Source organism: Sebastes fasciatus, chromosome 22 (genome assembly GCF_043250625.1).
Source record: "Sebastes fasciatus isolate fSebFas1 chromosome 22, fSebFas1.pri, whole genome shotgun sequence".
In the NCBI taxonomy this organism is placed as follows: Eukaryota; Metazoa; Chordata; class Actinopteri; order Perciformes; family Sebastidae; genus Sebastes; species Sebastes fasciatus.
The window spans coordinates 17,125,892-17,150,449 of record NC_133816.1 but is presented as its reverse complement, the minus strand read 5'-3'; the positions used below and the strand labels follow the sequence as shown (position 1 = coordinate 17,150,449).

At 39.3% G+C, this 24,558-nt stretch overlaps 2 protein-coding genes and 2 non-coding genes across 12 annotated transcripts; 1 reads left to right on the top strand and 3 right to left on the bottom strand.

The window, feature by feature from the left end:
- Positions 1-283: 283 nt before the first annotated feature.
- LOC141761424 (U1 spliceosomal RNA) lies at positions 284-447 on the bottom strand. Its single transcript, XR_012592568.1, has one exon. It is a non-coding gene; the product is annotated as a U1 spliceosomal RNA (small nuclear RNA).
- Positions 448-2,420: 1,973 nt separating this feature from the next.
- LOC141761437 (U2 spliceosomal RNA) lies at positions 2,421-2,611 on the bottom strand. Its single transcript, XR_012592580.1, has one exon. It is a non-coding gene; the product is annotated as a U2 spliceosomal RNA (small nuclear RNA).
- A 3,252-nt stretch (positions 2,612-5,863) lies between these two features.
- LOC141760733 (calcium-binding protein 2-like) lies at positions 5,864-8,878 on the top strand. Its single transcript, XM_074623794.1, has 8 exons — positions 5,864-6,048; positions 6,311-6,373; positions 6,677-6,800; positions 7,552-7,582; positions 7,697-7,840; positions 7,927-8,036; positions 8,221-8,368; positions 8,500-8,878. Exons 2-8 carry the CDS (start codon positions 6,312-6,314, stop codon positions 8,526-8,528), a joined length of 648 nt encoding a protein of 215 aa, XP_074479895.1. The 5' UTR covers positions 5,864-6,048; position 6,311; the 3' UTR covers positions 8,529-8,878.
- Positions 8,879-9,578: 700 nt separating this feature from the next.
- On the bottom strand, positions 9,579-23,997 carry LOC141760217 (uncharacterized). Of its 9 annotated transcripts, XM_074622835.1 has the most exons (7): positions 23,877-23,997; positions 23,218-23,236; positions 15,837-16,034; positions 15,250-15,468; positions 14,139-14,250; positions 13,025-13,132; positions 9,579-11,923 (listed from the first exon to the last, which is right to left on the bottom strand). In XM_074622835.1, the coding sequence occupies exons 3-7, from the start codon at positions 15,947-15,949 to the stop codon at positions 10,523-10,525; spliced, it is 1,953 nt and encodes a 650-aa protein (XP_074478936.1). In that variant the 5' UTR covers positions 15,950-16,034; positions 23,218-23,236; positions 23,877-23,997; the 3' UTR covers positions 9,579-10,522. The 9 variants fall into 9 exon arrangements, with proteins under 9 accessions (XP_074478936.1, XP_074478939.1, XP_074478941.1 ...); XM_074622838.1 differs by lacking the exon at positions 15,837-16,034 and having other exon boundaries at positions 23,017-23,218; positions 23,860-23,997; XM_074622840.1 differs by lacking the exons at positions 15,250-15,468; positions 15,837-16,034 and adding an exon at positions 22,255-22,364 and having other exon boundaries at positions 14,139-14,155; positions 23,017-23,236.
- Between the last annotated feature and the right edge of the window lie 561 nt (positions 23,998-24,558).

The following is a 24,558-nucleotide window of genomic DNA, read 5'->3' as shown; positions in this document are numbered from 1 at the left end:
TAGGCAAAACCAGCCTTGTGACTGAGCAGACGAAACCTCAACTGTAGTAGGCTTAACAATGTGTAGTGACGGTCTCCCCCAAGCTGGGAAAAGTGGAATGACACAAAACAAGAAAACTAGGACAAAGGAGCTGTTCTCATAAAACTAAACATGTATTAGAATACTTGTACTCTGAGATGAATACAAGTATACTACTAAGCCTGTGGTTCCCATACTCTATGGGCATACTCTCCTTTGAATGCCATATCCTTATTTAATTTAGTATTTTCATTTGACATATTATCAGGGGAGAGCGCGAACGCAGTCCCCCACTACCAGAAATTATGCAGTCGAGATTCCCACATTTGGGGAATTCGCAGAGGTCAGCTCAGCCGGAGTGCAATGGCTAAGCCTCGCCCTGGGTGAACCACCTTCTTGATCATGGTATCTCCCCTGCCAGGTAAGTATGAGTTGTACAGCTCAGTGGGAGGGGGGTCTTTCACAGACAGACCATGCTCACTGATGTGACTGAAAATATAGAAATTAGCAAAAATCAGACACTATAAGAGGGGTGATAATATACAGGAATATAATACAGAAGAAACACTTTTGTACCACAGATGAAAAAAGATTATTTACACTTTACTTGAGGCAATGTGGAGCATTTCCCATCATGCAATGCTGTATTTCCATATGAAAAGCTAACCTAAACATCACCAGTTTTATCTATTTCACCTCCAACAAATGAGTAACAGCCCAACAGCAAGTTCAAATGAGCCTGAAATAAATCATACTGCAATAACACGTTGTTTGATCCACATTTTAAATGCAGTGAAAAGAAGAAAATTACACTTTTGTTTCTCACATCCATGCTCATGCTGCAACCACTTCCTGTTTCTTTGTTCACTGCTGGGGGGCCATAGACATTCCTGCTGCTACTGCCATGTACAGGTCTGGAGTGTGAACAGCACTGGTTGTTCTGCAAATATAAAAGCAAGACAGTTCAACAGCATTACAAACTGCAGCCTCCAAAATGATCATGCAACTGAATCAACACCTCTTTATAACAACAAAAACTGAACATGATAACCTTCATGAAGGGAGGATTTATGGCAGGACTGTTGTATTTAGACTGCATTAGTTCTAGCTAATAGTGATGTTACGTGCTGTGCCGAGGCTTCGGAGCGTGTGCCGAGTAATCCAGGAAGTTTTCCGCGATGCGCGTATCGAGGCTTTTATCGTTTTAGACTAATTACGTCATTGATGATGTCCGAAGCCTCGCTGTCCGGCTGTACCGCGTGACTGGTTCAGGAAGTGGTTCAGATCTTCACTGGTTAAACCAATGCCACAGAACACTAATATTACCCCTCCTGCCATTATTATATTATATTACACTACAATTATTGACCAATGGATTGGTTAACACATAAGATGCATTACTCATAATACAATTACAGTTTATTATACATGTATGTTATATACTCATAATAATACTACTAGAAAATAGAAATTATATATTATATAGATATAAATGGATTACATGGTAATATATTTTTTTCATTGTTTATAGTCATTCCCAACAGCCTTTACTGGTGCAAAATACAGTATATCACAGATCACATGGTTAAGATCATATCTGCCTGTTTTACACTCTTTGACCACCAGGTGGTTTCGTGTTCACATGAAGCCTCGAGAAATGAACCCTTTTCCAAACCAATTTGCTGGAAAGCTTCAATGCTTCATGAAGCTTCAGCTCGCCATCAGTAGTACTTAACAAATTAATTATAATAATAAATTGGAAAATGATTGTATAGACTATGCTTCTCTGTGTATGGCTAACAGCAAGAACAAATAATTTAGATAACTGAAATACAGTGCACATATATACACACAGTGCTCTCAGGCTGTGAAACCACACTGGAGAAAAATGTAAAGTTTTCACTTTTGGGGAATGGGCAGAACTATAGCAATGAAGCCTAACAACAGATTAAATCCAATCAATCAGTGTGAGGATTTAAGAATACATGGATGTTTTACTTTTTTTTCTCACATGTGGAAAGGGCAGTGAGCACGTTGTACATCTGTATCTCCTGGTCTGGCTCACCAGGATGGATGGATAGATAGTAACTTAATTGATCCCAAGGGAAATTCAAGTTTCCAGCATCACAGTTCCGTAGTGCAAAACACGTTAGTAAAAAGTTAGTAGTAAAGTACAAAAAAAATATATACCAGATATAAAAATACAAGGAGATGAAGAAAACTGTTCAAACTGAATATAGTGCTGAAACTTGAATTTCCCTCAGGACCAATAAAGTTACTATCTATCTATCTATTGTGTGCCTAGTACTCTCTAATCAGGGATCATAGACATTACAGTCGCACGCAACATCGTTTCACTACTATGTGAATATGTGCATTATATATTTTCTTTGAACATGTATAGGGGGTGCACCGTTCCTGGAGGTACTGCAATACCAGGTCGATGCGCGGAGTGGACGGAGCAAGCCCCTATTCCATCTCCCTATTCCAAAAATCAATTTAATATATGGTCCCCGGGTAGGGGACGTATCAGATATTAAACTGATAAGAACAGATACTACACTTGATCTTAGCCAAAAGGCCGAGAAGCGATAACACAATACTGTGGGAGGTGAGGACCAGACTCTCTGCACTGTCATCCTCACTCACGGTTTAAATATTTTTTTTTCAATCCCATTGAGTTGTGTTGGAACTGAAAAAAATGCATTAAAACACAGCAGATGAGTAAAAAGATCAGGTAGCAAAATGTGTCATTTTAACAAAGTAATGTCGCATTTTGCAACAATTCGCTACAAATCACTTCGGGGTCACGTGACACAATTTAGTCCAATAGGAAGACAGAACGCGTGTTATCTTATTTACTGTCCTAAAGAAAGCTGCAACTTCTGTTTTAGACATAATGTCATCTGGATTATAAATGCTTATTTGAATCGTATGATAAGTCCTCTCTGAAGAAAGAAAGTAATGTTTTATCTGTTAACTGCCGCAGACAACAAACTGAGCTCCAAGGCACTCTAGTGGAGAACTGGGTGAACTGCACTCTGCTATGTAAAAGGCCCTTTATGCTTTTGTTATCTTACTAGAATAAACATTTCTCCTGGTATTCCCCCTTAAAAAAGAGATGCAAAAACATTATATAGCTTTAGGTCAGCAATACATACTATTTCAAAGAATTTAAATGAGTTTTTTATTGGACTAGATAGATAGATATAGTAACTTTATTGATCCTGAGGGAAATTCAAGTTTCCAGCATCACAGTTCCATAGTGCAAAACATGTTAGTAAAAAGGCAGTAAAAAAAAGTTAGTACAAAAAAATACAGCAGATATAAAAATACAAGGAGATGAAGAAAACTGTTATAACTGAATATAGTGCATGGTAACAGCTGTGATGTCTGAGATGATACTGAGATTATTATTATTATTATTATTTTTAATTTACTTATTTGTCTGGGTTTTGTTTGGTATATGTTTCATTTATGTTGCTATCAGATTTAATTTATTTATATGTATAAATGTAATTGTTTATGAAATTAACTCTGCTTATTTAATGGTGCAGTAATATTGTTATAGGGATGGGAAGTATAATTTGTTTATACAATTATTTATTGGATTTTGTACAGAATACCAATAAAAAAAAACTGAGCAAAAAAAATAAATAAATACTGAGATGATGCCACATGAAAGTGGTTATATAGGACAATCACACATAATGAGCATCGGCGCCACCTGGTGGAGAATAACACTAACGAGCCTACACTCGTTCTGTTATTGCCAACCAGAGAAATAAAATAATTAAAATTCTATGTTGCCATTTAATGCCAGTCAAAATAGCTGTATTGGCTACTCTGTACATTCTCTGAATGACAGTTAAAGAAAATGATAATAAGCCACAAGTGTAGTGCACAAACTTTGTTTGGGGCCCCAAAATGAGGCTAGGCCCTAATTAACTACACCAATTAGACAAACATTAACCTGAAGTCATTTTCTTCACCTACAACTGCACAAATGCGTTTTAAATGTGGCTACTTTAATTAAAGAGCTACAAAAAGTTTGTTGAGATTGAACAAACTCACCGAGGATGAAGATGGTTGATAGGCCGCCATTCGCCATTAAGGAGAACTCCTCCAAGTAAACTCCAAAAAAAGTTGTCTTCCAGGTGATTCCTGTAGAAGTACACGACGTATTCCACAAAGGTCTTCATAAATATGCTACAGAACTAATAAATGCACAAATAGAAATAAGCTGACATGAACTATGTCGAGCACAACAAGCGACAAGCAGAGAAATCAGGTAGATAGTCCTTAATGAGTTGCAGGCTGCAGCGGATGCTGCGGGGTTGCTGTGCACGGTGCAAAGGGGCTCAGGGTCGTGTGCAAAACTGACAGGTAAGGCTGGGGGAACAGTTTTCAACGCAACACCGGAACTAGAAAAACACTAGCCTGTTGGTTTTAGGCAATGCCTTGTTTTTGAAATAAATAAATAAATAAATATATATATATATATAAAATAATAATAAATACAAATACAAATAAAATTATATATATATATGAAAGTATATATAAAATAATAATAAATAAAAATAAAAAATAAAATAATGATACAAAATATATATATCTATATATAAATATATAGATATAATTATTTTTTTATTATTATTTTTTTTACAAAACAAAACATGATACTCCTTCAGATATCATGGTGTACAAATATGGAACACCAAAATACATGTTATCATGAGCTCGTTATCCTTAGAACATTTTAAAAGGAAATTATCATCACATTTAATTCATGATGTCTAGTTATCTTTTGATATGTTTAGATATATTTTCTTTTTTTCTGTATTGTTTTTCGTATGTATTTAAATGTTTTTATTGGATTGTTTTACAGTTTGGTTAGGTTTTTCTGCACATTTTGTGTGCTTCTTGTTGTTGTTTAACTTTTGTTGTATTTTTAAAATAATGTTAGTTTAGATCTTTCTTCCTTTTTTGTTATTGTTTTTTTTCTCCTGGGGTTGGGGGGAGGTCCTTTGTATAAGCCTGTGGCTTCTTGACCTCTCCTGACACATTTCTTTTTTTTTTTTCATTAACTGGATTTTGTGCAGTTTTATATATGTGCAAATAAATAAAAAAAAAAATATATATATATATAAAGGTAATAGAAGAATCATGAGAGTATATAAAAAAAGACATAGGCCTATTCACACGTATTAACAATAATTAATGTTCGTCAGACATTCTTTAAAACAAATAATGAGGTTAAACACAAATTTTGTATAACAAAACTAATAATATAGGACAACAATGAAATTAAATGATAAAAGTCAACAACCAGCCTTTACATAAACCTGTTTGTTGCTAAATGTTTTCATCCTAGATAAGTTAGATATGGTAACAGCCATATGATGTCATCTATGATGAGCCAGGTAACAATAATACGACTATTGTCCTACAATAAATCTGCTCTAGTATGTTTCTGTATTGCAACTCTGATTAGTCAGGATGTATATATAACATGCCTTTAGTTTTTACATCACAGTTGGATGAAAGGCATGAAATTATATTATATACAGTCTGCCATTGTTCCCTTATGAGTTCTGTAGTCCTCACAATAATTATCCCAACACAATCTGAATAATGATGTCACCAGCCAGAAACACTGAGCAACTCTGCAAGGCTAAAGGGCGAATGTTAACACCCTATAACAAAATTGGAGGTTCATTGCAACTGCAAAAATCCTCCGAATAAAGACATTTAAAGCTGGGGTTTAGGAGCAAACTGACCTCCGGAAGGACACATCAGCCACGCTGCTGCTGCTGCATGTTTTGCTGTCTAATCGTTGGCTGCACGTTTAGCCAGGTAATTACCTGTTAAGCTGCTGCGATTGAACGAGGTCAAGAGGAGAAGGAAAAACAGAACGGACGGGACAGTGTGCAGCCATCCACAACACAAGAGGAGCTAAACTCAAGGAGGACGAGAGGGGCTCGACTTCTTGTTGTTTTCTTTTCTCACCTTGTAGGAAAGAGAATAAAGGTAAGCAAATTGCAGAGAAGTAACTGGAATTATATTTAAGATGTTGGAGATCAAAGATTGTCAGTGAAACCAAAGAGATTCATTTTACATTAAAGTCTTTTGGTAAACATGATTTTGATCCTCTTGCAACCTTTCCTTTTGTATCGCATAAAACATTTCTGAAAATATATATACAGTAACTGACACATGCAGATTTTTTTGGGGGGGAGTGAATGTTGTCATTGGATACACAGTGTACGACTATGCCTCTGTTTATCCACAGCATGTCTACGGCAGGAGACAGGAAGGTCTCTACAACTTCTGTCGAATCATCCGCAACAGATTGGTAAGTGTAGATGTACGGTTCTCACAGCACACGTGCAGTATATGACTGTGACAGACAATCCAATTTGTTTTGGAGATGCAGCCGTCTTTCGCATCGCCCCAATGCAACATTTAGTTGACCTACCATAAAATATATAACCAAGGAAATAACATGTTAAGTGGGTCTTTTTTGGTCTGTAGCAATGCCAACTCTGCTGATATGTATTGAGTGGTTTTCACTTTATAATCAAGGTGTCTTCAAATCTTAGTTGTAAACGTATGCATTTACCCTTTTGCTATTCATTGTTTGATTTTTTCCTTGTAGTAGCAATGCTTCTCCATCGGGTTCAGTCTCCGAAACACCCAAGAAATCATCAAAGAAGACGAAGAAAACCCCTGAGAGCATGACCAAAGTCTACAACTCTGTGCTCAACAGTGTTTTTGGGGCGGTAAGTAGCTGACACCTATATATTGTGATTTAAATCTGTATAGTTTAACTGGATGTGCCCATCTTCTTCTAGGCTGTTATGGTACCCGACCACTGCTGTGGTGGCCCTGTGACCTTTGACCTATACTGCAAGACACTTTTAAACAGGTTAAGTCATAGCTTTTTACTTTCAACACTAATCTTTTTCATTCCTGCCATATTTAAACACACTTATTTTCAATAAAATGTGTGTTTAACCTAATTTTGTTTAAGCAACAATTTAAGGCGCATTGATCTTTTAACAATGGACTTGGGAATTACTTAAAAAATTATAATTTATATGACTAAAATCTAAAGGCATAGATCACCACAATACAGTGGATGCTCATTACCAGTTAAAGACGCCGTATGTCAAAACATCAGAGTCAGAAGTGAGGTGGACGTCAGGTAGTGTGCTTATAGTTCCTTACTGTTCCTGATCTTTCTCGAGCAGCTGTCACTAAGCCTGGTGCGTCTGCAGTATTAGCAGCTCGTTAGTTGAGGCTTACTGCCACACTTCATTAGGGTTATCCAAATAAGGCGCGCTGCCAAACACTTGGTTGATTCAATGTGAAAATATTTACCTTTTCCATTGTACATATAGATATATGGAAACTGATTTATAAACATGAGAATTGTCTGAATTGTATAATGTCCACTTCTGACATTAACACGCATCATCTTGACATGCATGTTTATGAATTACAACATGTGTTTTATTACTGTTTTTGCAGGAGAGAGAATTAGCTCAGGCTGAGTTGGACGGTAAGTGTCACATCTCAGTGTCCACATTACAGTAGATTATAGTAATAATTACAAGTTCCATCTTAAGTAATATAAGAAAGCCTAAGCCTTTGTGACCCCTGACCTTTCTCACAGAGTTGCAAGAGGCCTTCAAAGAGTTTGACTACGATCAAGATGGATACCTGAACTACAAGGATGTGGCTGAATGCATGAGGACCATGGGATACATGCCCACGGAAATGGAGCTGCTGGAGATAGTTCAACAGATCAAGATGAGAAGTGAGCTGATAAGAAACCCTTTAAATAAAACTATATAGAATACAAGCACACAGTGGCTCTAATATATTCACCTCTTCTCTCCACAGTGGGCGGGTTAATGGATTTTGAGGACTTCGTCGAACTGATGGGACCCAGGATGATGGGAGAGACCGCTCACATGCTGGGACTCAAAGAGCTGCAGTCGGCCTTTGTACAGGTCAGTGACCTGAAATAAAACAATCCACATAGTTGCAAAATTACAGCAAAAGGAAAGATAAGATTTATTAAAATGAGCTGATATGAACTTTAGTCAGGTTGTATTTCCACTGAAATTTCCAGAGTAAAACTACCTTTTCTTACAGTCGTCGACCCGCTCTTCATCACTTTCTCTGTTTTTAAAGTTTGACCTGGATGGAGACGGAAAGATCACCCAGGACGAGATGAAGGAGGCGATCAAGTCGATGCTGGGGGAGAAGCTGAAGAAAGGAGAACTGGAGGAGATCTTAAAGGAGCTGGACATTAACGCAGATGGAAGCATCGACTTTGAAGGTGAGAATAAGAAGTTCAGGCACATTTATACGTTTGACTTGTTGACCAGAAGCGTGTGTTTCACAATGTTGGTCTAAAACGTGTATGACATTTTATGCAATGTGTATTATCTTCTGTCTCCTCTTCTTCAGAGTTTGTGATGATGCTCTCCATTCGCTAGCTGCTGAAAACACCGACAAGGACAGGATACTTCTGAATCATTCCGTAGATAGGAAACACAACTACGACCCAATACTGACAATTTGGCAAATTTATATAATGCAGGTATAGACATTTTCAACACTGGTTCCCAACATGGGGGTCTCGACCCCCACTAGGCGTCGCCAAAGCTTCATGTGGGAGTCACGAGGTCTTCTTGATTTTAAAGAGTGAAAGACAACTTTTTAAAACAAATGTACAGTTGGCCCTACATCTCAGCATTTCTTTCATTTCTGTAAAGAAAACTAAATTAAATTGTTATTTTTAAAGTTTGGATTATTATTTAAACTATAAATTAAAACAAATTTCACAGGATAACAGCCTCGTCCTGCATTGAAAAAGTACTAATATTAAGCGCTAATAGAACAATAGCCAGGGAGAAGAAAACACTGAATTTGTCAAAAAAAGAAATCTTCTAAGTATGAAGAATTGTTAAAAAAGGATACACAATGCAGTGAATTGTATTAAAAGTCCCTAAAAATAACAGGAAAACTCATCTCTGATGCAATATTCACAGGAAAGAAACAAATCATATAATCAAAGTTCATCCAAATCGCTCGTTTTCCTGCAGTTATTGCGTTGACTATTTGGGTTAATTGTACAGTTTATCAGTTGTTCTGTGTCGTTATTGTTATGCATTGAATATATATGTCACTTAGTCAGGGGTCGTCAGTTTACTCAACGATAGAAAAGGGGTCCCTTAAGGAAAAAGGTTGGGAACCACTGATCTACAACACAATGTGTGCCTAACTGTAACAATTGTATGAATGATGAATTGTTAAAGGTGTGGGAAAGATGCTGTATGATTCTTTTATGGCATCAAATATGGTGCATGCTGTCAAGTTATTTTGGTGGATACCTGAACGTTTTGCAGTGATATAACATGTAAATAAGACTGAGATGTTTTACTACTTTAATAAAGAATTCAAAATTGTGTGTTTTTAAAACGTGCCTTTCAATTAAACAACACAATGCTATTGTAATATGCAAAATAAATAATGGACTGATGACATTTAAACATTTCAAACAGACTTTATTCCAAAAACAAGTCTTTTATTACCTCCAGGTCATTGTCAAACAACAAAATGGAAATGATAATTATAATCTTCTAGAGAATATAAGTTAAATATAAATTAAATTCATGAACATTAAATCTTTTCTTTTGATGAGAACCAACACAGATAGTTTGCTTTGACAACACTCAATATTTGAAGTTGAAAGCCATTTTGGCCATAATCGTGCAGCCCTACCACATTCAGTCATAGAAAATAAAAACAGTGAATATAAATTTAAAATAAAGATTATTCAATGAAAACTACACAAAAGAGGAAAATATAATGTTGAACTACAAAACAACAAGAAAAAGAGAATATGTATGAAGCAGATAAAAACAATAATGGGAACACATCTGGAATAAATCATTCTAAACTCAAGGCTCACATACTCTCTTTGAGGAGCTTTTGACCATATCCCGTGGCCTTCTTCAGCACTTAACCTTCCTCAGTTGTCATCACTTGACGCTAGTCCAGCACAGTCACATGATAACAGGTGGTTGTATTCGGGGGGAGATGGTAACCCCTGTCTCTGTTCAAAGAGGGTCTCTGGTGTCGGATGGGAATGTCCTCCTTGATCTTTGTCCAGTTGTCGAATCATGGATGGATGATTGAACGGGTCTACGGTGCACAGGCCCAGGGGGTCGAATACAGTCAAAGTTTCTGTTCTTTACAAATTTGTCCAGAAAATACTCAGCAGATTAATGGATGATTAAGAAAAAAATATATTAAATGAATAAAGGCCAGTATGTAGTTGTAGCCACAATAAAATACATGCTGTTTACAACATAAAGTCACTGTTGGTAAGACTTTAATGTGGAGAGAAGCTCAGAATATAACAACACAGCTATCAGGGCATGGGGAGGAGGCAAGAGAAAACAGCTAGCTGGGCTCTGAAACGTGTTCACAACAATGCAGTGTGAATACGCTGGTGGACTTTGAGATTACTACACTGAGAAAAAGTTTTCCCACATTGGTCACACCAGTACGGTTTCTCTCCAGTGTGAATTCGTTGGTGGGATTTAAAGTGACTACCATGAGCAAAAGTTTTACCACAATGGTCACACCAGTATGGCTTCTCTCCAGTGTGAATGCGTTGGTGGGATTTCAGGTGACCTGATGTTGTGAAAGCTGCTCCACATACATCACAGCTGTACGTTTTTTCTCCAGTGTGAATGCGTTGATGGGATTTCAGGTGACCTGATGTTGTGAAAGCTGCTCCACATACATCACAGCTGTACGTTTTTTCTCCAGTGTGAATGCGTTGATGTATTTTTAGTTTAGCTGATGTAATGAAAGCTGCGCCACATTCATCACAGCTGTAGGGTTTCTCTCCAGTGTGAATGCGTTGATGTATTTTCAGGGCACCTGATGTAATGAAAGCTGCTCCACATACATCACAGCTGTATGGTTTCTCTCCAGTGTGAATGCGTTGATGTATTTTTAGTTTAACTGATGTAGTGAACGCTGCTCCACATTGTTCACAGCTGTAGGGTTTCTCTCCAGTGTGAATGCGTTGATGTATTTTCAAGTTACCTGATTCATTGAACGCTGCCCCACATTCATCACAGCTGTAGGGTTTCTCTCCAGTGTGAATGCGTTGATGTATTTTCAGGTAACCTGATTGAATGAAAGCTGCTCCACATTCATCACAGCTGTAGGGTTTCTCTCCAGTGTGAATGCGTTGATGTATTTTCAGGTGACCTGATTGAGTGAAAGCTGCTCCACATTCATTACAGCTGTAGGGTTTCTCTCCAGTGTGAATGCGTTGATGTTTTTTCAGGGAACCTGATGTAGTGAAAGCTGCTCCACATTCATCACAGCTGTAGGGATTCTCTCCAGTGTGAATACGTTGATGTACTTTTAGTTTAACTGATGTAGTGAAAGCTGCTCCACATTGTTCACAGCTGTAGGGTTTCTCTCCAGTGTGAATGCGTTGATGTATTTTCAAGTTACCTGATTCATTGAAAGCTGCCCCACATTCATCACAGCTGTAGGGTTTCTCTCCAGTGTGAATGCGTTGATGGGTTTTCAGGTGACCTGATCTATTGAAAGCTGCCCCACATTCATCACAGCTGTAGGGTTTCTCTCCAGTGTGAATGCGTTGATGGGTTTTCAGGTTATCTGATCTATTGAAAGCTGCCCCACATTCATCACAGCTGTAGGGTTTCTCTCCAGTGTGAATGCGTTGATGGGTTATCAGGTGACCTGATTGAGTGAAAGCTGCTCCACATTCATCACAGCTGTACCGTCTCTCTCCAGTGTGAACTCTCTGATGAATCAGTCCCTTTCTTCCTCTCAGTTTCTATAGCAACAGACATACAGACAGAGAGAGAGAGAGTCAGTGAGATGCCATGGTGGAGCGACCTATCTAGAACAATAAAGAACATTTAGAGCATGTCAGTGGAACATAATCCACAATGTTCCAGTCTGACTAATGCACTACCACCAGTGACAACCAACTGCAGGGCCGTGTCACTCTGTAGACATTTGATTGATCACCACAGTCGCCCCCCCCTTGACATTTATTAATTATCAGGCGACATCCCCATTATGGAGTTACATTATGGGAAATGTAAGACCCAGTATAGTTGAAGATTAAACCATACCACGCACTAAGTCAGTCATTCATTCAATTTATTTCAGAAACACATTGAGTTAGAGACCTCATTTCCTATATAGCCAGGTAAAAAAAAATTTATATTCATACTGTGATTCATACACAACTGTTCAGCTCTTTCATTTTAAATCACATACATAGTTATTACAGATAGAAGTATTTTTATGTCCTTATTGTATTTTTTCTATTCTATAGTTGTGTCTTGGCTTTACCAGCACAGTGCTTGCTTTTATTATTATTTATTTTTATTTCTCTTACTATGTTTATTGTTATGCACCAAAAACAAAAAGGCAAATTCATTGTATGTGTAAACCTGATTCTGATTTCTGCTATTCTCTCTCTTTTAGCTGTTTTTGATCTCTACCAACTACTGAGGTAACATTTCTGTCTCTGTAGCTGCTAAATATTCAACTATGAGAGTACCTGAGCAGGAAGTGAACAGAGTACCTGAGCAGGTAGTGGACAATCATCCAATCCACCAACCAACTCAAAACAAGAGTCAATTCCAACAGGAGAATACACTGTTTACCATTGGTAGAGCATTTTGGCAAATTTTTCTTGGGCGCTACCCACATAATCAGCTGTGCTGCTCATCCCACAAATGCATGATCCTTACAAGTTGGACATCATTGTGAAGGTAAATATCCAGGCTTTCCAATGATGTAAAATACAATGACCATTAGCATTGTAACAACAGAGAAATAATCGACCAAACACAAGTTTTCGAACTTTTTTTCCCTAGTATATAAGGCCTCAACTAACAGAGAAAATGAACCTGCAGATGACCTTTTGGCCTTTTGGAACAGCTGCTGAGTGTCCAACGGTGTCCATTGCAGCCAACATCGCACTGCTGATCCTGACACGTGTCAGAGGGATGTAACACTCCTTCAACACCTGTAAAATAAGAATACAGAAACACTATTGTTGACACTCTTAGTGTGTACTATTTATTTTATTTATTTATTTATTTGCACATATATAAAATTTCACAAAATCCAGTCAATGAAAAAAAGAAAAAAGAAATGTGTCAGGAGAGGTCAAGAAACCACAGGCTTATACAAAGGACCCCCCCACAACCCCCAGGAGAAAAAAAAAACCATAACAATGTTCCAATCCACGTACTTCCGGAAGTACACTTCAATGTAGTGCACTTTGTGCACTCTGTACTTACTTGAGTAGCGCATGAATTTCAACGGGCTAGGGTCATCTTAAATCGAGTACTCTGCGGCGCACTTACCGAAAATGACGATCGCAACATTTCACTGCGGCTCGCTACCCGCCAAAATATCTTCTTCTTCTTCGGGGTTTTACGGCAGCTGGCATCCTTTGTGTTGCATTGCTGCCTCCTTCAGGTTTTACCCGTCCACTACCCGCCAAAATATCTGCCTGCTTTGTTGATCAAGAATACACAGAAAATGAAAGCAAAGTGGAAATTACGTTTCCAACGTCGTCGCCTACGCCTACGATGTGTCCTCCTGTTGGCTGAAAATGCACCGGTATGTTTACGTATTGTATTGTATAAAATGTGAGCAGTGTTTCCCCGAGGATGGAGGTGTAGCAGCAGCTGCAACAGTCCTGTTTTTTTGTGCGTCTTGTCGGGAGGTTTCTATGTCTGCCGGCACCAGAAGGGCTCTTGAGCGAAGCCAGAAAAAAACTGAGTGAGCATCAGAAAACTGGGTGTCACATGATCTAGAGGTGGACTGGGACTGAAATCCAGCCCGGGACTTTGAGATGAAGAGGGTCTTTATGTGAGCGCCCGAGGACATTTTTAGGCAGTATTAGCATTAATACAGCCCCCCCAGCTGCCACCTCAGTAGATATTTATGAAAATTTGTAGCTGTTTTTTCCTCTTCTTGGTGTCGTTATGAAGCCATGAAGCCATGAAGTCATGAACACTGACCTGATCATAGGACGAGCCTGCTGCTGGTGTTCTGGGGACCATGTTGCTCCACTGGTCCAGGTTCTGCTGGTCCTCCTCCTTTTTGATCTTGAAGTGCTCCTGGTCCTGGTCTCTGTTTCAGAAAGTGTGATTAGTGTTTTATTTCCTCATTCATTCAGTCTGTATCGAAGGTTTACTGTGTGTCAGATATTAGTTTGTTACTCAGGACTGTCTAAAGTTACTCTTTTATGTGCCGTCAGTCATTTCTTTGAACATTCAAATATCGCATAGTATCAAGTCGCCCTCAGCTCAGAATAAAACCTCTGCATGTCCTTCTTTATAACACTGTGACTCTGAACACAGGCAGCTGTCAGTCTGTTAGAGCCGTTCCACTAAAGTGTTTATTGCTCATAATGTGTAATCTCAGTTTAAACAGTAAAGATCAGTATAAGGCTCAGACACGTAGGATCAATGAATAATGATCTCTATCAGCAGAATTCCTCTAATATTATAGATTATATGTTAATATTTCTGAGTGAGCAGGATGGTGGTGAAGCTGCAGAACGGAGTTAGAAAGAGAGTTTTTTTAAATAGGCGGCGTATAGTCTGAACAGGTTTTAACAGCATTTCACTGACTGTGTTTAAATTGACTCCATTTGTTGAAGCAGCTGAAATAAAGTCACTGAATGCTGTTGAGCCAAGCTCCAAATAGATGTCTACTATTTAAAATCTACTCTATTTAACCTTTAAATCACCCAACGCATTATTCAGATCGGATCAGACTGTGAGCTTACAGTCATGTCTCTCTGTCTCTGATGAATAGATTTTATATTGTTCATCTTCAGTTGCTGCTCCTGTATTTTGTCCCGTCACATTAAAGCTGAATAAATCTATTTAAATGTAATGTAGGCTACAGTCTAATGCACAGTCACATTCACCACTTTATCATCCATTAAGGAAATATCAGTCTGCTAAAAGATGAATTAATGGACAACACTGAATTAAACTTTATGGTGTTATTGACACTTTTCCCTGCTCTGACTTTTTTAAAGAGAAATGTGCAGTCAGCATATACATGCATTAATATCTCTACGTGAACTGGATTCAGATGGAGGCTCTGGCTCTTACTTACCTGTTGCCATGATGAATCGTAGTATCGGTGCTCCCCTGATCATGGCTGTTTTCATCCTCACATTTGATTGAACAAACTGGGATCAGCTGGTCTGGGACCGAACACTTTTCCATCTCAGAGTTTGTTAAAGCTGCTTCCTGAAACGGGCTCCTGGTCCTGGTCTCTGAGTTCCAGCAGGTCTCTCCACTCTGACTGATGGACTCTGTTGTCCTGGACTCACTACAAATCAAAGCACACACAGATATTCAGGTTACTGCTGTCTCCTCTGTGTCTCCAAAGTGTGTGAAGGAGCACTATCTCAGGTCCTTCCTTCCTGCAGCTGTCAGACTCCACAACCAGCACTGCTCCCAGTAGACCACTTACACTTGCACACCAAAAAACTGACAATAACCTCATATTTTCAGGTGGAATTTAATTCATTCTCACTGTGCAATATCATTTTCCACTTGTGCAATTTTGTTAATAGTCTGTTTATTGTCAATACTGTATATACTGCTCCTATTTCTATACTTCCTTCTATTTAAATGGTTCATATTTTGTTACACTGTGTTAGCTGGTGCATCTTGTTTTTTGCACTATCCCCTTACCTGTTGCCATGGTGAATGGTAGTATCAGAGCTCCATTGATGATGGCTGTTTTCATCCTCACATTTGATTAAACAAACTGGGATCAGCTGTTCTGGAACCGAAAACTTTTCCATCTCAGAGTTTGTTAAAGCTGCTTTCTGAAACGGGCTCCTGGTCCTGGTCTCTGAGGTCCAGCAGGTCTCGCCTCTGACTGCTGGACTCACTACAGATCAAAGCACACGGAGATATTCAGGTTACTGCTGTCTCCTCTGGTTTTACTCCCATCTACGTAGTGCTGATAACATGGTCCATGTTAGCATGAAAACAGCTGCAGCTCTTCTCTAAGGAATGCTCTGGTTTCCATGTAAACTATCAAAGATCACATAGATGTGTGTGATCTGGTTAAAGAGACAGCTCACAGATACAGGTTTGAACCAACTGTTCGAGACACGCACTTCCTGTTTTGCCAATGTTGAGGATGATTCTAGAAACGAACCAAAGCGACTGAGAAAAACTGTGAAACTACTCTAAAACTGGACTAAAACACAATGGAACTGGAAGTTCAAGCTTCTTCTTCTTTGGTGTTTATTGGCGGCTGGCAAACCATCTTAAAGGTGCATTACCGCCACCATCTGGACAGGAGTGTGGAACAGGAGATTGTGCAGAAACAAAATAAAAAAATAAAATAAAAAAATAATAATAATAATGAGGAAAACTCTAGATTCGTTTAACTAAATCAGTTTCTCTTAAAAACGGAATAATTTCACAATATATGTTATCTGCTGTATTCCCCAATAGACCTGACAATGAAAAGTCCTGATGTTTTGCCTTCCTGAGTGACTGTAAAAGGTGATTCCTCTGGATACTGTTATTCCTGCAGTGTATCAGTACATGTTCGACAGTTTCTGGTGGATTACAATATGTGCATTTCCCAGTTGGGTGCTTGCCTATTCTATATAATGAGGGGTTAAGACCTGTTTGTCCGATTCTCAGTCGAATAATGACATTTTCTTCCCTTCTTTTCCAGCCCACCTTTCTAAAAAATAATAATAATAATAATAATAATAATAATAATAATAATGAGGAAAACTCTAGAGTCGTTTAACTAAATCAGTTTCTCTTAAAAACCGAATAATTTCACAGTATATGTTATCTGCTGTGTTTGGACCAACTGTTTGGAGAAACGCACTTCCTGTTTTGCAAAATGTTGAGGATGATTCTAGAAACTGTGAAACTCCTCTCAAACTGGACTGAAACACAAAAGAACTGGAAGTTTAATCAGATAAAACAAAGCACACATTAAATCGAGCTAAAGGCTAACAGCTAGCAGTTAGCAGTTAGCCACAAAGCAGCAGGCCGAAGCTAACAATTCGCTTTGATTTCCGGGTCAAAAACACATTATTACACTCAGTAAAGTGTTTACCTGAGTGTGTGCAGGTTCACCTGCAGCTGTGCCGCCTCAAAACGGACAAATATGCTCGTCAGCTAACGAAACCACAACTATCCTAGCGCTGGCCCGAGATCACAACACAATCACACTTCCGGTTCCAAGTACTTCCGGTTCAACGTATTTCCGGTCTGGTTTTTCACTTTAAAGTGACAGAAAGTCTCCACCTGGAGGTCAGGAGGGAAACAACAGACACACATAGGATTTTATTAATCAACGTTATTATATTCAGTGGTGGAATGTAAATAAGTACATTTAGTACTTTAGTACTGTGATTCAAGGTACTTGAGGCCATCAGACTTTTAAATAGATAATTCATGACACCTTCTCACACAAAATTATATATCTTATACTGTATATGTTCTTAATATGCCTTGTACAAAGTATTTCTGATATATGTACATTCATACTTCCTGATATGTATATGTTCTTAATATGCCCTTGTACAAAGTATTTCCTTTTATAATTGTAATATAACTTATTATTTTAATGGAGCTTCCCAGCAAAAAGCATTTCACACGATTATGCCTGTATAACCGGTGTGACAATAAATATCTTGAATCTTGAATCTTGAGTATGTCCATGTTCTGCTACTTCCTACCCAGCCAACATGGTTATGTGGGCCCCACATGGGTTATGCTGGGGGTACCTGGGTTCCAGGTGGGTATTGGCCCAAAATGGGCATCTTATCTGAGGCCCACTTGGATCAACTAAGTAGGTCCCACATGGTCTACCCATGTGGGTCCTAGTTGGGTCACTACTGGGAAATTAGTGCATGGGGCCAACATGGAAACTGTGGACAAACCCACTTACAACCCATATTTCAGCCCATGTACTCCCCATGTAGTTCCCACATAGAACTTAAACCTGGGGCCGAGATGGGTTTTGGTTTATGTTGCCCAGATTGGGCCCATATAACACCCAGTGTACTCCTGCATGAAACCCACAAGGGCAATTGGCATGGGGCCATTATGGAACCCACGGACAATCCCATATAGGGCCCATTTTTCAGCCAATTTACTACCCAAATGGGCCCCACATACAAATGTTGGCTGGGTACTTCTCCTCCACTACATCTCAGAGGGAAATATTGTACTTTTTACTCCACTACATTTATCTGACACCTTTAGTTACTCTACAGATGACAGGTTTTCATCCCCTTCCTGTCTAGTGAAAACTACGTATCTCCAGATGTGTTGATGTTGCATGTTTGCGGTAAATCTGTTCTATAGGACTAGTTGTTGGTATCCCTTAAGTTGCACACCCATAGGCATGCTGCCTAGACTCAGTACGGTGGTCACGTGAGCGATGGCATCTTCGACCAGATATTAAACAAAGAGGAATACACCGGAATATGGTGAAAAGGTTCAATAATTGACCGTTTAGATTAGTGCATCCGTGTTCTCGCCATGCTGCAGCGTCTCGCTGATCTTTCAGCCCCGCCCCCCTTGAAAAGGTCCCATTGGAAGAGAGCTCCTGGTTTAGGCTTTCTTAGCTTTTCCTAACTCAGGACTCCAGATTTTGAGGTTTCTCCTCCTATTGTTCAGAATCACATCTTCAGACCAGCAAAGAGCAAGATTCCACCGAAAGAGAGTGGAAGAAGAACATAAAGGCAAAGAGCAGAAACACAGCAGCGTGGTCTCTCAGATAAGAGTTTATTTTAAAGTGTCGGTCAGCCCGCTCAGAAGATGCATTCTGGCCAATCACAGGGATTGCAGAGTTCTGGTGGACACAGAGTCAGTCTTCAACTCCTGAAAGCTCTTATTCTTTTAATTATGGTTTTTACAATTGAACAATTACATGATTTCAAATTTTCATTTTTGATAGTAGCTTTAGCGTTTTGATAGTGAAACACAGAATGGTACTAAACATGACATTAGTGTTATCAAAGAGTGTGGAATTGTGTTAATGGTACAATTCCTAGCTTAAAGGCAGTGGAATAAAAGTCTAACTAAGGCAACCACATACAGTTATATACACACACACATACTAATACACTATATTAATTGTCGTTGGACAAATCCAAACTACATTTTAGTAGAGATCAGAGTCCGCAGTGGAATCTCTGTTAGAGCTCTTTAGATAGATAGATAGATAGATAGATAGATAGTAACTTTATTGATCCCGAGGGAAATTCAAGTTTCCAGCATTACAGTTCCTTAGTGCAAAATATGTTAGTAAAAAGGCAGTCATTATGATGGCTAATGGCGGAGGGATGTTAGTGTAAGTGTCTAAGGAAGGGAAGGATTAATAGCAGGCTGGCAGCAGCATTCTGGGTTAGCTGCAGAGGTCTGATGGCAGGAGCTCCAGCAAGGAGAGAGCTCCAGTATTCCAGACGGGAGATGACAAGCACCTGGATGAGCTCATGCTTTTTCTCTCTTTTCAAGGAAAAAGATGCATTTTTCATTTCGGCTGAAACATTTCAAAGTGGAGATGACATGTCTTCACCTCAGCTGGCGCCATCTTTACTTAGCACTTAAACTTCCTTAGTTGTCATCACATGACACACTAGTCCAGCACAGTCACATGACAACAGGTGGTTGTATTCGGGGGGAGATGGTAACCTCTGTCTCTGTTCAAAGATGGTCTCTGGTGTCGGATGGGAATGTCCTCCTTGATCTTTCTCCAGCTGTCAACTCGTGGCTGGATTATTGAACGGGTCTACGGGACAGAGGCCAGGGGGTCGAATAGAGTCAAAAGTTTTTCGTCTTTACAAAACAAATCAAAGAGAAAGTACTAGCAGATTAATGGATTGTAAAGAATAAAGGCCAGTATATAGTCGTAGCCAAAATAACATACATGTTGTTTAGAATATAAAGTTACTGTTGGTCAGACTTCAATGTGGAGAGAAGCTCAGAATATAACAACACAGCTATCAGGGCATGGGGAGGAGGCAGAAGGAAACAGCTAGCTAGGCTCTGAAAAATGTTCACAACGATGCAGTGTGAATACGCTGGTGTTTTTTAAGGTGATGACCCCGAGAAAAAGTTTTACCACATTGATCACACCAGTACGGTTTCTCTCCAGTGTGAGTGCGCTGGTGTTTTTTAAGGGAACTACCATTAGAAAAAGTTTTACCACATTGTTCACACCAGTATGGTTTCTCTCCAGTGTGAATGCGTTGGTGGGCTTTAAGGTTACTACCATGAGAGAAAGTTTTACCACATTGGCCACACGAGTACGGTTTCTCTCCAGTGTGAATGCGTTGGTGGGATTTAAGCTGTTCACTCTGAGAATAAGTATTCCCACATTGGTCACACCAATACGGTTTCTGTGCAGTGTGAATGCGTTGGTGGACATCAAGGCTACCTTTAGTGGTGAAAGCTGACCCACATCGGTCACAGCTGTACGGTTTCTCTCCAGTGTGAACACGTCGGTGGATTTCAAGGCTACCTTTAGTGGTGAACGCTGCCCCACATAGCTCACAACCGAACGGTTTCTCTCCAGTGTGAACACGTCTGTGGATTTCAAGACTACCTTTAGTGGTGAAAGCTGCCCCACAGTGATCACAGCTGAACGGTTTCTCTCCAGTGTGAACACGTCGGTGGATTTCAAGGCTACCTTTAGCGATGAAAGCTGTCCCACATTGGTCACAGCTGAACGGTTTCTCTCCAGTGTGAATGCGTTGGTGGGCTTTAAGGTGACTACCCTGAGAAAAAGTTTTTCCACATTGGTCACAGCTGAATGGTTTCTCTCCAGTGTGAATGCGTTGGTGGCCTTTAAGGTGACAAACCTGAGAAAACGTTTTCTCACATTGATCACAGCTGTGTAGTTTCTCTCCAGTGTGAACTCTCTCATGAATCTTTAAATATCCAGATGTTGTGAAGGATTTGTCACAGTGCTGACAGCTGTGACGTTTGATTTCCCCTCCTCTCCGTTTCTATATCAACAGACAGAGAGAGAGAGAGAGAGAAGAGAAAGAGAAAGAGAGTCAGTGAGATGCCATGGTGGAGCGAGATGTATAAAACCATAAATAACATTTATAACATGTCTGTGGAACATAACCCACAATGGGCCTCGTGCAGCAATGTTCTCATAAATCTATCTTAGGTTTTCTGTTAAGACAAAAAATAAGAGAAGTCAATTCCAGATGCACCAGGTGTGCTGAATGATGAATCCCACTTGATAAATTGGAGGCGTGTGCCTGACTGTTTATTATTAGCATAGGTAATGCCCCTAATCACTATATAAGGGCAGGTGTTGTGCTGTGTTGTGTTAATATCTCTGAGGGATTCCGTCGAAATTGTCTCAGAGATTGACAGCTTTTGTTCGTCATGGTGCCCCTCACGCATAAGGCCCGCCTCCAGGAAGAAGATAACAATCGGTGCATTTTTTCATGTCCTCCTGCCAATTTCAAGTTTCCAACACGGAATTTGTTGTTCACAATGTGGCATTATCAGGGATCAGAGACGAGAAAGCATTAATGCAGATCTCATGATTGCATATTTTTACTGAATATCGGTCGATATGGATTGGCAGTAAAACTTTATTTCACACTATGATGGTTAAACTGTGTAATTAATCTGCGGTTCACATGAGTGTCGAACCGTGGGGGAGGGGGGTATCCATACGGATCCATAACACAACTACTAGTTAACAACAAGCAGAAAGTCATAAAAGCTCAAATTATAAAGGAGAAATGATTGAAGAGTCCAACTGGAGTAGCACAGAGACGTGTGTGCACCGTCCACATGAAGCGTAAAAACAGCACTCGTGACTCATCATGACACATTTTGTTAGAAAAAAACGTGTGGGGGAAGCTTCAGATGACAGAGGAAATGTGCTGCTTTAATGACATAAATCCGAGCTGCCTACTAACCTGCGCATGTGTCATTTTCAACAGTTTTCAGTTTTGTGGGTAAAAACATCAGTTTTGTGTCGTTTGAACAGTAATTTATTCAGTTATTGACTCTTCCTCGTGTCTTTAGTGTCGTTATGAAGCCATGAAGTCATGAACCCTGACCTGAACATCGGTGGTATCAGAGGACGAGCCTGCTGCTGGACTTCTGGGGACCATGTTGCTCAGCTGGTCTGGGATCTGCTGGTCCGGGATCTGCTGGTCCTCCTCCGTTTCGCTCTTGTAGTGCTCCTGTTCCTGGTCTCTGTTTCAGAAAGTGTGATTAGTGTTTTATTTCCTCATTCATTGCCACATTATTTTATGTCAGATATTAGCTTGTTACTCAGGACTGTCTAAAGTTACTCTTTTATGTGCTGTCAGTCATTTCTTTGAACATTCAAATATCACACAGCATCAAGTCGCCCTCAGCTCAGAATAAAACCTCTGCATGTCCTTCTTTATAACACTGTGACTCTGAACACAGACAGCTGTCAGTCTGTTAGAGCAGTTCCACTAAAATGTTTTCCCTGACTGTGTTTAAATTGACTCCATTTGTTGAAGTAGCTGAAATAAAGTCACTGAATGCTGTTGAGCCAAGATCGAAATATAATACATTTTTCATATTCAGTTGCTGCTCCTGTGTTTTTTCCCGTCACATTAAAGCTGAGTAAATCTATTTAAATGTAATGTAGGCTACAGTCTAATACACAGTCACATTCACCACTTTATCATTCATTAAGGAAATGTCAGTCTGCTAGAAGATGAATTAATGGACAACACTGAATTCAACTTGATTGTGTTATTGACACTTTTCCCTGCTGGGACTTTTTTAAAGAGAAATGTGCACAGTCAGCATATACATGCATTAATATCTCTACGTGGACCGGATTCAGATGGAGGCTCTGGCTCTTACTTACCTGTTGCCATGGTGACTCGTAGTATCGGTGCTCCATTGATCATGGCTGTTTTCATCCTCACATTTGATTGAACAAACTGTGATCAGCTGTTCTGGAACCGAACACTTTTCCATCTCAGAGTTTGTTAAAGCTGCTTTCTGAAACAGGCTCCTGGTCCTGGTCTCTGAGATCCAGCAGGTGTCTCCACTCTGACTGCTGGACTCTTGTTGTCCTGGACTCACTACAAATCAAAGCACACAGAGATATTCAGGTTACTGCTGTCTCCTCTGTGTCTCCAAAGTGTGTGAAGGAGCGCTATCGCAGGTCCTTCCTTCCTGCAGCTGTCAGACTCTGCAACCAGCACTACTCCCAGTAGACCACTTACACTTACACACCAAAAATCTGACAATAACCTGATATTTTCAGGTGGAATTTAATTTATTCTCACTGTGCAATATCATTTTTCACTTGTGCAATCTTGTCAATAGTCTGTTTATTGTCAATACTGTATATACTGCTCCTATTTTTATACTTCCTTCTATTTAAATGGTTCATATTTTGTTACACTGTGTTAGCTGGTGCATCTTGGTTTCCATGGAAACACTATCAAAGATCACATAGATGTGTGTGTGATCTGGTTAAAGAGACAGTTCACAGATACAGGGTTTGGACCAAATGTTGAGGATGATTCTAGAAACTGTGAAACTCCTCTCAAACTGGACTAAAACACAAAGGAACTGGAAGTTTAATCAGATAACAGGAGCACACATTAAAGTGACAGCTAGCAGTTAGCCACGCAGCAGCTAGGCCGAAGCTAACAGCGGCTAATGAGCTGGTTAACATCGGAGATAATGTCAAAGAAACATCATTAAAGTGTTTACCTGAGTGTGTGCAGGTTCACCTGGAGCTCTGCCGCCTCAAAACGGACGAATATGCTCGACAGCTAACACAACAACTAACCCGAGATCACAACAACACAACCACACTTCCGGGTTGCATTATTACTTCTTCTTCTTCTTCTTCTTCTTCTTCTTCTTCTTCTTCTTCTTCTTCTTCTTTGGTGTTTATTGGCGGTTGGCAAACCAGCTTATAGGTGCATCACCACAACCTACTGGACTGGAGTGTGGAGCAGTAGATTGGCAAGAAAATAAATAAATAAAATAAAATAAAATAAAATAAAGTAAAAATTAATTATTATTATTATTATTATTATTATTATTAATAATAACTAACTAAATAGAATAATAATAATACTACTACTAATAATTAAATTCTCTCCATTATTCCTACCAAGTGCGTGCCCTCCTTCCTCAGTGTTTCGCTGATAGGCCGATGCAAATTGAATGTCTTACAGGTTTCAAACAACTGTCATTTCGTACAATGTAGTCATTGAACTCAACACTGCAAGAGGGACACTACCAGAAAGCATTTGACCGTATAGAGTGGGAGTACTGATTTAGGACACTGAAAGAGATTCTTTTGGGAATATTTCTATTGATTGAGTCAAGTTACATTGTGCATTTCCCGAAGCTTTTGTATTGATTAATGGTTGTCTTCTTGGGT